General features: G+C 42.0%; 1 protein-coding gene across 1 annotated transcript in view; it reads left to right on the top strand.

Moving 5' to 3' along the window:
* Positions 1-14924, top strand: part of LOC137652289 (uncharacterized) — a 208791-nt gene that overhangs the window by 138367 nt on the left and 55500 nt on the right. The window contains 3 exon segments of the mRNA XM_068385592.1: positions 200-314; positions 1448-1575; positions 2021-2408. Of these exon segments, the coding sequence (XP_068241693.1) occupies positions 200-314; positions 1448-1575; positions 2021-2408 (631 nt within the window).

The following is a 14924-nucleotide window of genomic DNA, read 5'->3' as shown; positions in this document are numbered from 1 at the left end:
GAAGAGATATCAACTTATTGGCGGCTTATTTAAGTCCAGACAGCAGCTCTCATTTCCAATTTTTCTTTTCAAAACCTGGTGCTTGAAATGTAACCAAAACCGTATAAATTTTGAACAGTATTGAAATATTGATTTTTACACATTTTTTTCCCCAATTTCCTTTGAAACTGGTGTTAACTAATCTATGACTGCTTTCCAGAAAAATTTTCATCCATATGACGAACCTCGGTATATCAAAGTGGGAACTATAAGGACAGGATATCCACCAAGTCCTCCTATTGACCAGTTTGTGAGACCTTACAGATGTAGTTATGGTAAGTTGGAATATATTTGCGAAAATACTTCCCACCAAAGATTATTGTTTTGTAACAAAATGTACAGTACATCCTCATAATTTTAGAAATGATGGTAATACAAAAGTGTTTGTGATGAAAATGACACATTCAGTTTTACATGTAGACTTGACATTAACTTGATGTTACATACTGTCATAAAGCTGAGAACAAGGTACTTCAATATGAGGAGACCACTGGTGAAAGACAGTGGCCTTCACTAAACAATAGCAACACTTTAATGGGTAGCTCTGTTATCTGTAGAGTATGTATATTACACAGAAAAATTATACAGTATATAGGGATGTATAGCAAAGTTTTAAATGTGTCACACACTGCACATAAATGCCCATCAATCAGTCACAAAAATGGCTAGCAAATTATAAATGCAAGAAAAAAAAATACTATATACTAAATACTAAATAAGAAAATTTAAATATTACACTTGGGCGTTGTAAGAATTATTGAAACTCTGGAAAAGACAGTTGGGAAAAAGATCCATTCTATAAATCCTTAAGCTAGATGGTTAATTTCTATGCAATTGAAGGAAGGGGAACTATTCTTGAAAGAAAAGTACTCTATTCACTCTTGGTTTTGTAGTGAAATACCACCACTGAATAATAGTAATAAAAAGAACAGGAAAGATTTGTTGGAAAAGATATGCTACCTGAAGCAAAGTCAGCTTTGTACTCCCACGTAAACAAGAAGAAAGTACCTAAGATAACCTTTGCTAACTGCTATTCAAAGGTAAAGAAACTTCTTCAACTAACAATACTGCTGTAGGCTACAGTACAGTATATTGAACGTGTTAAGGCATGGCCTTCCACTTACTCCACGGGAGAAGGAAAGTAAATATTGTTGGAATAAAAGAAAGTAGGTTAATTTGACCAATGACTTAGATAAGTAAATCCCTGTCAAAGCAAGTAAAGATCTGGTGAATTTTTTGAGCTACCCACAGCATTACTGACTTATGAATAGTAAGGTAATTAACCTTTTGAGAATTAGGGATCCATCGGCTCAGTTACTTCCACTCACTTGTCTGGAATATTGTAAGTTAAAGCTATATGTTGGATAAAGATTTCCCAAGTAAAGTATCTTCATTTAATCTTTTGCAGAGGCATGCCAATATCGCACTGTTGACTCTGAAGCCTTCAAAACTCATGTCCAGCAAACTCATGGACTGTTTGTCATCTTAAGCTGTAATTATTGTCACAAACATCTCCATGTGATCCCCTTGATTGATGTGAGTATTTTAGTAATGAAATTTTGTATTTGTGATTATGACCTTTTTTTCATTCAGTTTGTTACTTATCTGAAATTTTCATAGTGAATACTACACATATTCATGTAGACACCAATAGACACCCACTTACCAGTACTTTGTGTATTGCATTGCATACTATAGAACCAAAGGCTCCTTTGTGTATTCTTTATATCCCACTGGCATTGCTTTCTACCCTTTTGTTAATGTCAGTTTCCTATGATCTAATCCCACTTAACATTAGATCTTTATTAATCTAACTTGCTCTAATTTTCACATTTTTGATAAGTTTTCTACAAACCCTTTGTGTGTCAAGAAATTTAACATTGTAACCTTGTTAGGTAACTTTGTAGCGATAATATTGTTATGCCTTTTATAGATATTTCAGCTTTTCTGAATAATACAAAAACCTAATTATATTTTTCAGCATATGCGAGAGCATCAGATGCATGCCCACCAGTGCCCCTATTGTTTACATGGAGACGCAGAGAGAGAAAGGCTTTTGGGACATCTGCTCAATTGTCACTCTGGAAGGCGTGGCAAAGTGCTTGTACGTAAGCATAACGAGGAAGAAAATTCAGAAGGGGTACCAAAGGTCGAAGAACTCACTTCTCCAGTGCACCAAACTTCGCATGTGCCAGCCCCTCTTAAGCCACTTTCCGAGAAAAAGGTCACCCTAAATTTTGACGAGCCCGCACCAAGAAAGACAAGTGAGACGGGGACGTTGCCTAATGCTACGCCGTCCCCAGCTAAAGAAATTAATCAGTCTCACTTGGAAGGGAGAAGAATGTCTCGCAGTCTATCTCGGGAGTTAGGTAAGTAGGATGATTTCTGCTGTGACTTAATATCTTAACTGGTTACAGCACATATGTATGGTGGTTCTTTATATGACGACAGAATTTCTTTACTTTCTGAGCTTCAAACACAGCTTTGAATGATATTAAATGCGATGTCAAGACAAAAAAAAAAAATAATAACTGCTGAAATGTAATACAGTATACACAAAAGGTATTTTCCTACCTAACGGTTTGACAGCAGCTGCTGTTTTTATGCACTCGGGGATACTAGATCTAGTCGACTTTAGAAATTTTATATTCTGTTTTACTGTACAGTTTTTACCTTTGAAAAGTGATGTGTACACATTTTCTTTTATTGTTTCATTGTTATGTTTTGCAAAGGAGTTCTTTGTTTTGACTTTTATAGTGCTATAAATCTCCTTCATAGTATATTATTCAAACAGTGATGTGTAATATATGGTTTTCGACAAGATTTTAATTCCCATAAGTACTTTACTTATTTATCAGGAGAAATATTGTAAATAAATGTTGTTATTTATGACAGAGATTTTGATTAAAAGAAGATTTACTGTTTTTTTCTCAGTTTCTTTGCTTTCATTAACTTTGCTGTCATATTTTGTTGCCTTATGATAGCCATATATCCTAATTTAATTTTGGCCTATGATATTAGAGGTAGAAGCAAATGGGTGGAGGTTACCAAAGATTGAGTTACCTCTTATGTCTTTTTTTAGTTTTTATTGGTGACATTGAGAGATTGAATTGTCGCATGCTTATTTTTTACAAAGTATATTTTAAATATAAGTCTTACCTGGTGGTTTTATATATACTGTATATAGCTTACGTCTCTGACGTCACGGCAGAAAATTCAAAACTTGCGCCAATCGCCGATTGGATAACCAGGTGTACCACCAGTGAGCCCTAGCGAGGTACCTTGGAACCATCCCCTGTTCCCTTATATCTTCTCTGCCGCCGATAGGGGCAACATTGTTGGATATTCTCCTCGCTTTTTTCCTGATATTATTGCTGTCCCTTTGGTGAAGTACAATAATTTGGTTTTTGACTCGCTTGATTGGATTTTCTATTGGATACTCTTGATTTATGTTTGGATATTGATATTTTGACCCTTGCTTGTTTTGATCTCTCTAACAATTTTTCAAAATGGCCACCCCCCTATAACTTTAAGAGTGTGTGTGAGTGGGTGTAAGACCCGTTTGGCAAAGGCCTCCATTGATCCGCATTCGCTCTGTGTTAAATGTAGAGGTAAGGTTTGTGAGCTGGATGATAGGTGTGATGAATGCCTTCTATTATCTGAGCATGAGTGGCTAGAATTTGATCGCTATACGCGAAGGTTAGAAAGAGATAAGTTGAGGCGTAGTTCTTCTCGCTCTTCTAGAGATTTTTCCTCTTCCCATGTCACTGAACCTATTCCTTCCCCTGTAGTGGTAGTTCCTGATCCCACTACGAGTACCGCTAATGAGCCTACACTTAAAGACATGATGTTGGCTATTCAGGCATTGGGCGCAAAGGTTGAGTCTATCGCTGCAGATAGGACTCAATTAATGTCCGACGTTAAGCAGCTTAAAAGTGAAAGTGTGAGAAGTGCTGTCGTTCTCGTAGTCCTAGACCTCTTCCAAGCTCCCAAACCCCTGGGAGAAGGAATGTCAAAAGACGAAAGGAAACGAGAGGCTTTAGCTCCCGAGCAGACGTCCCCTCGAGCGTTCCTGTTGACGTTTCCCAGGATCTTTGCCCTCACCATAGGAAAGGTGAGAAGGTTTTTTATTCATCCTCGGATGACGATGTTCCTAAAAGAGGCTGGCGTCAAGCGTCCAGACTTCTTAAGAGGAAGTTTGATAATGGCAACCAGCGTTCTTCCAGGACATCGCAAGGTCCAGGCTGTAGCCATTGGAGCAGCCCGGAACGCTTTCCTTCCTCCGAAGAGAGCTCGCCTTCCAAGCGTCGTGCTAGGACGTTAGATTCTGTAAAGAATTGTCCAGTTGTTGGGCAGTTGTCTGAACCGGGCATGACCTCGGTTCATGCTCCTCCGCTTCCTTCAGATTGGCTCTTGCCCTCTGGATGCTCTAAGCGGTCTTTGAGCGGTGTAGAGAGCGAGCCTGGGATTGACGTTTCGTCACCTGTTTCGCTAGTAGACCCAAATCTTAATATGTTGCAAGAGATGCAGCAAAAGCTTTCATCCTTTCTGCAAAGCTACCAAGCTACGGAAGCTTCCGCTCTGGACGCCAAGCGGCTCAAGGCGGCAAGTCGTGAGAGACTTGTAGACGATCGGCAAGTATCTAGACGCGTTGAGCGTTCGACAGGGTGTAGCGTCCTGATGAACGTGACGTTAAACGTCGTACAACACGCGACGTTGAACGTCTAGCCTTCCAGGAAGTCGAGCGTCCTTCAAAGCTAGGTGCCGAACATCCTACTAGGAGTGATAGTGAGCATCCTACAGGAAGTGCTTTCAAGCGGGCAGCAAGACGCGATGCCGAGCGTCCTCCAGAGCGAGGCGTCGAGCGTCCTTCTTTAGCTAAGCGGGACGTTGAGCGTCCTTCTAGTTGTGAAGTCGAGCGTCCTCTGATCCAGGACGTTGAGCGTCCAACAAGGCGAGAGGTCGAGCAGTGAGCGCCCAGACATGACGTCGAGCAAGATCCAGAACTCCTTAGCTCTGATTGCGTGGACCGCGAGCGTCTCACAGAGCGTCAAGGGACCTTATCAGAGGAAGAAGTTGATGTTCTCCTTTCTCCTGTCAAACCTTTTGAGGAATTATCTGAAGAAGACGACACTAAATCTTTTCGCCCTTCATAGGATTTTCTGGCGTGACATCAGAGACGTAAGCTATATATATAACCACCCGGTAAGTATGCTCAAAAATTTATTTTATAATGAAAATAACATATTTACTCAAAAATTACAGTAGTAAAAAATAGAGGGTTGGGCATGAATGTTAAGAGAGTTCTATATGAGAAAGTGATTGTACCAACTGTGATGTATGGATCGGAGTTGTGGGGAATGAAAGTGACGCAGAGACAGAAATTGAATGTGTTTGAGATGAAGTGTCTGAGGAGTATGGCTGGTGTATCTCGAGTAGATAGGGTTAGGAACGAAGTGGTGAGGGTGAGAACGGGTGTAAGAAATGAGTTAGCGGCTAGAGTGGATATGAATGTGTTGAGGTGGTTTGGCCATGTTGAGAGAATGGAAAATGGCTGTCTGCTAAAGAAGGTGATGAATGCAAGAGTTGATGGGAGAAGTACAAGAGGAAGGCCAAGGTTTGGGTGGATGGATGGTGTGAAGAAAGCTCTGGGTGATAGGAGGATAGATGTGAGAGAGGCAAGAGAGCGTGCTAGAAATAGGAATGAATGGCGAGCGATTGTGACGCAGTTCCAGTAGGCCCTGCTGCTTCCTCTGGGGCCTTAGATGACCGCAGAGGTAGCAGCAGTAGGGGACTCAGCAGTATGAAGCTTCATCTGTGGTGGAAATGTGGGAGGTTGGGCTGTGGCACCCTAGCAGTACCAGCTGAACTCGGCTGAGTCCCTGGTTAGGCTGGAGGAACGTAGAGAGTAGAGGTCCCCTTTTTTGTTTTGTTTTTTGTTGATGTCGGCTACCCCCCAAAATTGGGGGAAGTGCCTTTGGTATATATATATATATATATTTATATATATATATATATATATATATATATATATATATATATATATATATATATATATATACAGTGGAACCTCTACACACGAACGTATCTACATCCGAATTTTCCAACATCCGAAGTATATATATATATATATATATATATATATATATATATATATATATATACAGTGGAACCTCTACACACGAACGTATCTACATCCGAATTTTCCAACATCCGAAGTAAAATTCTAGCAATTTTTTGACTCTACACCCAAATTTTATTTCGACACGAAGTAAGCAATTTTCGTTGCACCGGTTGTATCCGAATTTTTCGACACGCGAAGTACAATTCGAACACGTTCTTACTCTACACCCGAATTTTTTTTCGATACCCAAAGTAAACGATACCCGTGCACGTAGATGGTACTCATAGCGCCGGATGTATTTTTTATTTCCGCCGATAGAAGGCAGCATTTCTACCTCGGAGGGACCCTCAATTAGCGTGGCTTGGGACATTCCTCTGTTCTCGTCGGCTTCGTGTGGTTGTGCCCTGTGCGTTCTGCTATTAACTGTGTTTTAATCGTAATTTTTTACGTTCATCCTTTTACGGTATTTTACGTAAATCATGGGTCCTAAAAGGCTTAGTTTCGGAAGTGGTAGTGGTGGTGGTGAGAAAAGGAATAAGGAAATGTTTTCTTTAGCAGTAAAGCAAGGAATTATTGAAAAGCATGAGCGTGGCGTCCGTGTGAGTGAACTTGCAAAAGAACATCACGACGAACTTAGTACAGAGGAGCTCAAGGATCTCTATGCTATGTCTGAGTACATGAGTGATGACAAGGAAGGGATCGAGGAGGTAGAACATGTGTTAGGTTCGGCGCAAATAAAAGAGGTGTTAGGAAAATATCAAGACGTGGTCGACTTCATCGACAAATACCATCCAAAGAAATTGCAGGTTTGTCGTGTAGTTGCGCAGTTTGATGATGTTTCCCTAACTTATTTTTGAAACATTCTGAAAAGCTGTACCAAGCAACTTTCTATCGATAGCTTCTTTAAAAAAACTATGAAGCGAACTCGTGATGAAGAGGAAGGAAGTGGTTCAAAGAAAACGGCAAAGAGTGAAGCGAAAGAAAGTGAAACAAAGAAAACGGCAAAGATTGAAGAGAAAAAAATTCAATCAATTTTAAGTGGAGAGTGAAAGTGATTAAAATTAATCATCAAAAAGAAAAAAAGAAAATGTAAAAATAAATATAAAATATAAAAATAAAAAAAATAAATGAGCTAAGTTAGGTTAAAGTTCACTTAGTGTAAGTTAGAATAAGTTACGGTAGTGTACGTTTATTGTAGTCAACCTCTCTACCTCCTCGCCGCCCATCCGTCTCTTCTCTGCGTAGCAAGACCAACACCTGCGCTGGACTTTCTAAGGTAAAGTGACGCTAAAAACCCGTTTCTTATTTATTATTTCTTGATAATTATTCTTTTTTACATGTCCATTATCTAATTTAGAGTGCATATTGCCATGTGTAATTATGTGTAGTAATTTATTAAGGAGTTATCATAGGTTTTTGGGCTCAACCACGGATTAATCCTATTTCAATGTATTCTTATGGGAAAATTCGTTTCTACATCCGAACATTTTCTACATCCGAAGTCGGTTGTGGAACGGATTAAATTCGTATGTAGAGGTACCACTATATATATATATATATTTATATATAATCTCTCTCTCTCTCTCTCTCTCTCTCTCTCTCTCTCTCTCTCTCTCTCTCTCTCTCTCTCTCTCTCTCTCTCTCTCTCTCTCTCTATATATATATATACATATATATATATATATATATATATTTCAATTGAATGTACGAGTTAATTTGCAGTCTTATTGACTTTAGGGGAAGAAGAGCAGACAATTAACGAAGAATGGTGTGATATTAAGAACATATATCAGTCAGTTGGTAGGGAAGTTTTGGGACATGTAGTTACAAGGAGGAAGCCATGGATATTTGGGATACTATAAAAAGGAGACAAATACAGAAATTGATTGTTGAAAGTTTTCGAGGAAGTAATGAAAATTACAAGGTAGAGCATGCTAAGTATTCCAGTATTGATAGTGAAGTCAAAAGAAAAGCCAAAAATGACTGGAGTGAATATTTAGATAATAAAGCAGATGAGGCTGACAAACCTATGATTAAGTCTGTTCATGAGCATAATAAGTGCAAAGTTAATGTTAGTGGAGTCCTATCAAATGAATTTCCAGTGAACAGTGGAATACTCCAAGGGAATGTGTTGTCACCTATGTTATTTATCCTCATGGTTTTTGTAATGCATAGAACAGTTGGAGATGGTGAAGAAGGATTTGACTAGATTTGGTTATAGGAAATTAACTGACCTAGAGTATGCTGATGATGCTGTCCTTATTAGCAGAACACCACATGATTTGTAATGCTTGCTTACAAGGATGCATGAAATATCTCAGGAGGTTGGACTCAAGATAAATAGAAGAAAGACAGAGATGATGATGAATGGAATGTGCAATGGAAGATGAAATAACATTAGAGGGAGAAAGGATTAATGAGGTAGAATCATTTGAATATTTAGGAACTATGATCTCTAATACAAGGTCTTTAGAATTAGAGTTTAATTAAAGATTGAAAAAAGCAAATCAGACAATGGCTAGGTTAAATAAAATTTGGAAATCAAATCGCCTGAAATTACACACAAAATTCAGGCTATATATGGACATAAGTCGTGGTATGACAATGAAACAATATCCAACAGATTTTGTAGATTTGAGAACAAAGCCCTCAGAAGAATTTTGGGAGTTGAATGGCAGGACAGGGTTAGAAATGAAACAATGCGAGATTACTCAAGTGCTATATGTGGATGAGATCATGTTGAGGGGCCGATGCAGATGGTTTGGTCATGCTCTTTGAGCTCCCCAAGTGAGATTAGTTCATCAAACTTTCAACTGGGCTCCATAAGGCACTAGAAGAGTAGGGAGAGGCAGACCTTCATGGCTGAGGACTATGAAGCATGAAGTTGGAGAGGTGTTGATTTGAAAGCTCAAGATAGATATGACTGGCAAAATCTAACTGAGGCCTTTAAAGGCAATAGGTGTAGGAGGGGATGATGATATATTTACAGTCAAACCTCTCGATACGAAAGAATCTGCTTACAAAATTTTCACTCTGCGAAACGAGATGCAAAGAATTTTACGACTAGCATCACGAAAAATATTTCGGACAACGAAAGGGGTACGGTGCAAGAGCCCGACCGCGTCCGAGACTGATTTTAAAATTTGCCTGCTGCCAGCCCGTAGACTTGCGGCCATCCTCCCACGCTCCCATTGGTTATCTCCCTATTCGGATACTAGCTACCACCATGAGATCCTGCTCTCCTATTGGTCAGCATCTACTGAACTGTATCCTATCATGCATCTATGCATTGGCATTCCTAGGTCCGTTTCGGCAGCAGTATCGTACGCATTGATTTAGAGTGTTTTGTGATCTCGCTTTCGTAACAATTGTACTGTATCGTGTGTGATATTCCATTACATCATTAGCCATGGGTCCCAAGAAAGTCACTGATGTCAAGGGAAAGAAGAGGATGATGCTTTCCATGGAGATGAAGATGGAAATAATCAAGAAATACAAGGCTGGCATGGCCGAAATCTGCCTACGATAGGAATGATCCTGAAGCAGAAGGAAGCTATCAAAGCAGCAACACCTACTAAGGGCATGACTGTTTTCTCTAAGAGTTTCTACCTTGTGTAGTGGGGGCGGCAAAATTGCCGCCGCCTTCTACACTTTATACAGGACCCTTTTCCCTGCCTCTCTCTGTCCTTTTATCTATGGCCGTCGTCCTGCAATCTCACTGCTTGCCGACGGGTTGCGGGACCGGCCGGGCTCCTACATAGTAGCCCTTTAGTCACTCAGCTTTCCCTTATAGACAAGGATCCGGGAAGGTTGTACCGGCCATGACGGCTGCCGGTGGGAGACCCTTCTTTTAACTATGGCAGTCGTCCTGCAATCTCACCGCTTGCCAGCGGGTTGCGGGCTGGCCGGGCTCCTACATAGCAGCTGTTTAGTCACTCAGCTTTCCCTCATGGACAAGGATCCGGGAAGGTTGTGCCTGCCATGACGGCTGCCGGTGGGAGACCCTTCTGTCACCAAGGTTCTTCAGTCCTCCCTTGGACTACCGTCCAGCCGCCTGGCAACCAGCCGGCCATGTGCCAGCCGGACGGACTATGCCGGCAACGGTCCTTGTGGTTGGATGGAAGCCTGAATGATGCATTCTCCCCTTCCATTTGAACCTTCTTTCTGGAGGAAGGCAGTTTATATACAGTACTTACATTCTTATTTAGTGTAAACATACATAGTAATAAGGCAGTCCTTCACTCCATGCTTTCTCTCTCTCTATCAGCTAGTGCCGCCAGGTTCGAACCTGCTGCCGGCCATTCTGGCACCGTCAGGTACTTATTCAGTTGGCGGCATGCTGATTGTACCAGTGCCGCCAGGTACTAGCCAGCCGGCCATATGCCGGCCGGACTGTGCCGTCAGGGACTAGCTATGCCGGCTGAATTACAATATATGATTATACAGTAGTCAGTATATTTGCAGTAGAAGTATATTCTGCAGATAGAAAACTACTGTATATATTATACAGTAGTTATTTTCCAACATATCTTGTGTATCCTAGCCCAGTCTTTTGCTGAGACCAATCCTATATTGAAAGAATAGAATTCCTTCAATACTCTGGTTAGAAGTAAGTTTTAAAATTTACCGTACAATATTAAATGATTTAGAAGGGCCAGTGGTAGTACACTTTCTATCCTTAAAGGTTAGAACCCTTATCTTTGAGCTTCCCTGATCAGGAAAGTCTCTGGTTAATATTGGAAGGGGAGGTCACAGCAATTGTCTAAGTGGGTTCCACAAGTATGTGTCTTTTTTATTACTAGTCCAGTCGGCGACATGTCGTCTGGACCGGGCCGCCAGGTGCTAGCCATGTCGGCAACACACCGGCTGTACTGCAGTATATAATTATACAGTAGCCAGTATATTTGCAATATAGTATATACTGCAAACAGAAAACTGTAGTATTATACAGTAGTTAATTTCTAACACATCTTGTGTACCTTTATACAGACTTTTGCTGAGACTGAACCTATATTGAAAGAATAGAATTCCTTCAATACTCTGGTTAGTAATCAGTTAATTCTTACCCCACAATATTAAATAATTAGAAGGTTCAGTGGCAGTGTACACTTCTTCTATCCCTAGAGGTTAGAAACCTTTTCTTTTGAGTTGCCCTGATAAAGGAAACTCTTTATTTTTAATATTGGGAGGAGGTTACAGCAATTGGCTGGGGGGGATACACAAGTATGTGGTTTTCCCTATCTCTTTCTAGCTTACTATTCTTAGCTATAATAATTAAAATATGATTAATTGCATATTTGTTTATCATGTGAGATAAACAATCGTATACTCATTTTGTTTTCCTTTCTTTACAGGAGGAACCCCAGATGAAATGCGATGCAGTCTTCTGCAATCTTAGGAGTAAGTACTTTTACGGTGATAAAGCATGCAGGTCTCATGCCCCCTGCAATATTTTTACCGAATCCCTGCAATATTGGGACCCCCAAGTCTGCAATATCTGCCGGACCTTAGTGACCGAAGGTTTTGATGACCCCAAGTCAATGGAGTCTAGGGATACGACATGTAAAAAACTACGCAAATGGGTAAAAGGGTTCCAGAAGAACTCTCCGGGACCATACCTACCTAACGATAGGATGCGTAGATTACTGTTCCCGAAAGCGAGTAGTGAAATGGTGGTGCCCCAAGCACGACTGGCACATCCCTGCGTCCAGATTGCCATCGAGACGGAGGGCAGGAAGGCACCTCCGGAAGATGACGACGATGTCGTGTCGGAATTCCTTCCGTCTGTGCCAGCCCTGGAGCCGTTATCCTCAACGTCGTCACCTTCTACCCCTCTATTAGACAAAATGAGCCAGACGTTGGCCCATCTTATGGGTCTAATGGAGAACATTCGCAAACGAGGCGAAACAAAGGAAGCGATATTCAAGAGAGAGCTCTGTGAAGCTCCACTCATGGCCTTCCGAGGGTCATTCAAATGACCCAGAGACCAAGACCTCCCGACATGCTCCAAAACCAATCCTTGGAGGTATGGGGAGCTTATGCCGATTTTGGACGGCAAACTCTACATCTCAGAGAAGATGGGAGCTGTCCCTTTAGACGAAATCCAGTTTTGGCCAAGCTTTAACGCTTTTCTTGATTGCTTCATTCGACTGAAGCATGAACCAACATCAGAAAAGTGACAGAACCGAAGGAAGTCATGGTTTTCGACCACGATAAGGCACAGGCTCTCTTGTTAAGTAGCCCGAGAAAGGCGGGTTACTCGGTGTCGAAAGTGTCTACCTTGAGCAAGAAACACCCTACCTTTCTTGCTCCTGCTTCAGTAGCATTCCCCTTTACGTGGAAGGCATTTAAATCTGTTGCCAAGGCAGTGGAGGCAGGCAAACCATGCCCTGCGCTTCAGGAGTGCAGGCCTCTGTCACTAGCTATTCCCATGCAGGAGAAGGAATGGAAGGAAGTCCACCTAACCTTCTCAGTAAGGAAACTGGACGCGGGCATCGCTGGACGATAGTTTAGTGAGAATCTCCCTAAACTTTCTGAGTTTCTCTTGTGCAAGGAACAAGAGACAAAGGAGAGACTTGCGGCCTCTTTATCCCTACAAAACTGCATAGAGATGTGTGCAGCCCAACGAAGTACCCCAGACATGCTCATGGTCCTGGCCAAAATGCATATGGCCACCTTAGTTAAAGACCTATATGCTTTTATGAAGGCTAGGAGAGCCTGTAGAGAGTTCGTGTTCGCTGCTGCAACAATGGAACATGAACTCAGGAAGCTGATATCTTCCAACATCTGGGGTAAAGACCTCTTTCCAAATGAAGTAGTTAAAGAGGTAGTCGAGAAAGCCACCACGAAAAATAGGAACCTTCTCCAGAAATGGGGCATCTCTTCAAAGAGAAAGTCTTCCCCGGATGTGGGTCCCCTACCTAAAAGGAAGACGAAGAAGTCTAGACTTTTTCCTCAGTCTGCTCAACAACATCCCACAGTTTCTATGACCGCGGTGCCCCAGGTAGGCGGTCGAGGAGGTAGACCCTCCGATCAATTGAAGCAAGGAGACGCTTCCGGTAGGAGGGAGGCTCCAACAATTTCAGGATCGTTGGACCTTCGATCCTTGGGCCCAAGGCCTAATCAAGATTGGACTAGGATGGAAACTAAACGTGTCTCCACTATCATTTCCTCAACTCTTCCAACACTTCAACCCCGTATTAGAAGAGTATAACCTATAGCTCCTGAGCATACAGGTTATAAGGAAAGCGAAGTCCATCAAATTCCAGGGAAGGCTGTTTTGTGTTCCCAAGAAGGACTCAAGAAAACTCAGAGTTATTCTGGACTTGTCGCCACTCAGCAAGTTCAGGATGTTGATCCTTCTACACATAAGGACCCTATTACAAAAAGGGGCGTTCACAGTTTTGATTGACCTAACAAATGCCTATTGGCATCTTCTAGTCAGTTGCCCCCTCTCCTCCTACCTAGGATTCAAATTACAGAAGATAAAGTATGTTCTAAGAGCCATACTCTTCGGACTAAACATAGTCCCAAATATCTTCAAGAAATTGGCAGACGCAGTCGTGCAACAACCACGCCTAGGAACTGTTCAGGTAACAGAGTACCTGGACGACTGGCTGGTGCGGGCAGCACCCGAAGCGGCTGGTCTGCAAGCATCCATAGAAGTAATCCAGTTCCTGGAACATCTGGGATGCAAAATCAACTTCAAGAAGTCTCGACTCTTTCCAGCTCAAAGGTTTCAATGGCTGGAAAACCATTGGAACCTGAGGTCACATTGTCTTTCCTTTCTCTTAGGGAAGAAGAAGGGGATCGCAGGGTCGGTCAAGAGACTACGGTAATCCAACAGGTATTTCAAGACGCTAACAGGGAAGAGTACTGAACTCTATCCAGTTCGCAGCAGTGACAGACCCAGTGCTAAGAGCACAGCTGAAAGATGCGTCAGGAGTCTGGAGAATATACGCACCAAACGCTCGAAGAGATCTAAAATGACCGATATCGGCCTTACTTTGATCACTTCTCAACCCATGGTTGAAGGCCAAGAGCCTAATGAGGACCGTGCCATTGCAACCGCCTTTACCATCGATGATCATCCACATGGATGCCTCGACGGAGGAATGGGGATTTCACTCCCAGCAAAGGAAAGTCTGAGGGACTGGTCATCTCTATTCAAGGCCCTTCTCATCAACATTTTGGAAGCCATGGCAGTCCTTTTGATGTAGGGAAAACTCTACCCACGCAGATCAGCCCTCATTAGGCTGATCGTGGTCAACGAAGTGATAGTGAGATGTCCGAACCGACAAGGCTCGAGATCGTCCCATATAATCCACCTATTGGCAGTTCATTTATAAGTGATCCGCAATGTGACAGCGGATGCTCTACTCAGGCTCAAGCCGATAGAGACAGAATGTTTCACAGACGCAGGCCCATTCTCTTCCATCTAGGAACAAGTCCTGGAACTGCAGAACGACCTCTTCGTGACGAGTGTCATCAAGAAACTACCTCGATATGTAGCCCCATACGAGGACCCTCTAAAGGAGATAACGGATGCCATGTCCCTGGTTTGGAACGGATGGATCCGGAATTTTCTGTTCCTTCCATCCAATCTCTTGCTGAAGGTCCTCAACAGGCTGAGATTCTTACAAGGAACGACAGCTCTAGTGACTCCCAAATAGCCCAAGAGCAACGGGTTTCCTCTAGTGAGGAAACTGAGGCTGGCTCTTGTACCAAACCCAGCACTATCTCAACGGGTTCAGAAGTTAAC

Source organism: Palaemon carinicauda, chromosome 13 (assembly GCF_036898095.1).
Source record: "Palaemon carinicauda isolate YSFRI2023 chromosome 13, ASM3689809v2, whole genome shotgun sequence".
Classification (NCBI taxonomy): Eukaryota; Metazoa; Arthropoda; class Malacostraca; order Decapoda; family Palaemonidae; genus Palaemon; species Palaemon carinicauda.
This window is presented reverse-complemented; position numbering and strand designations above follow the sequence as displayed.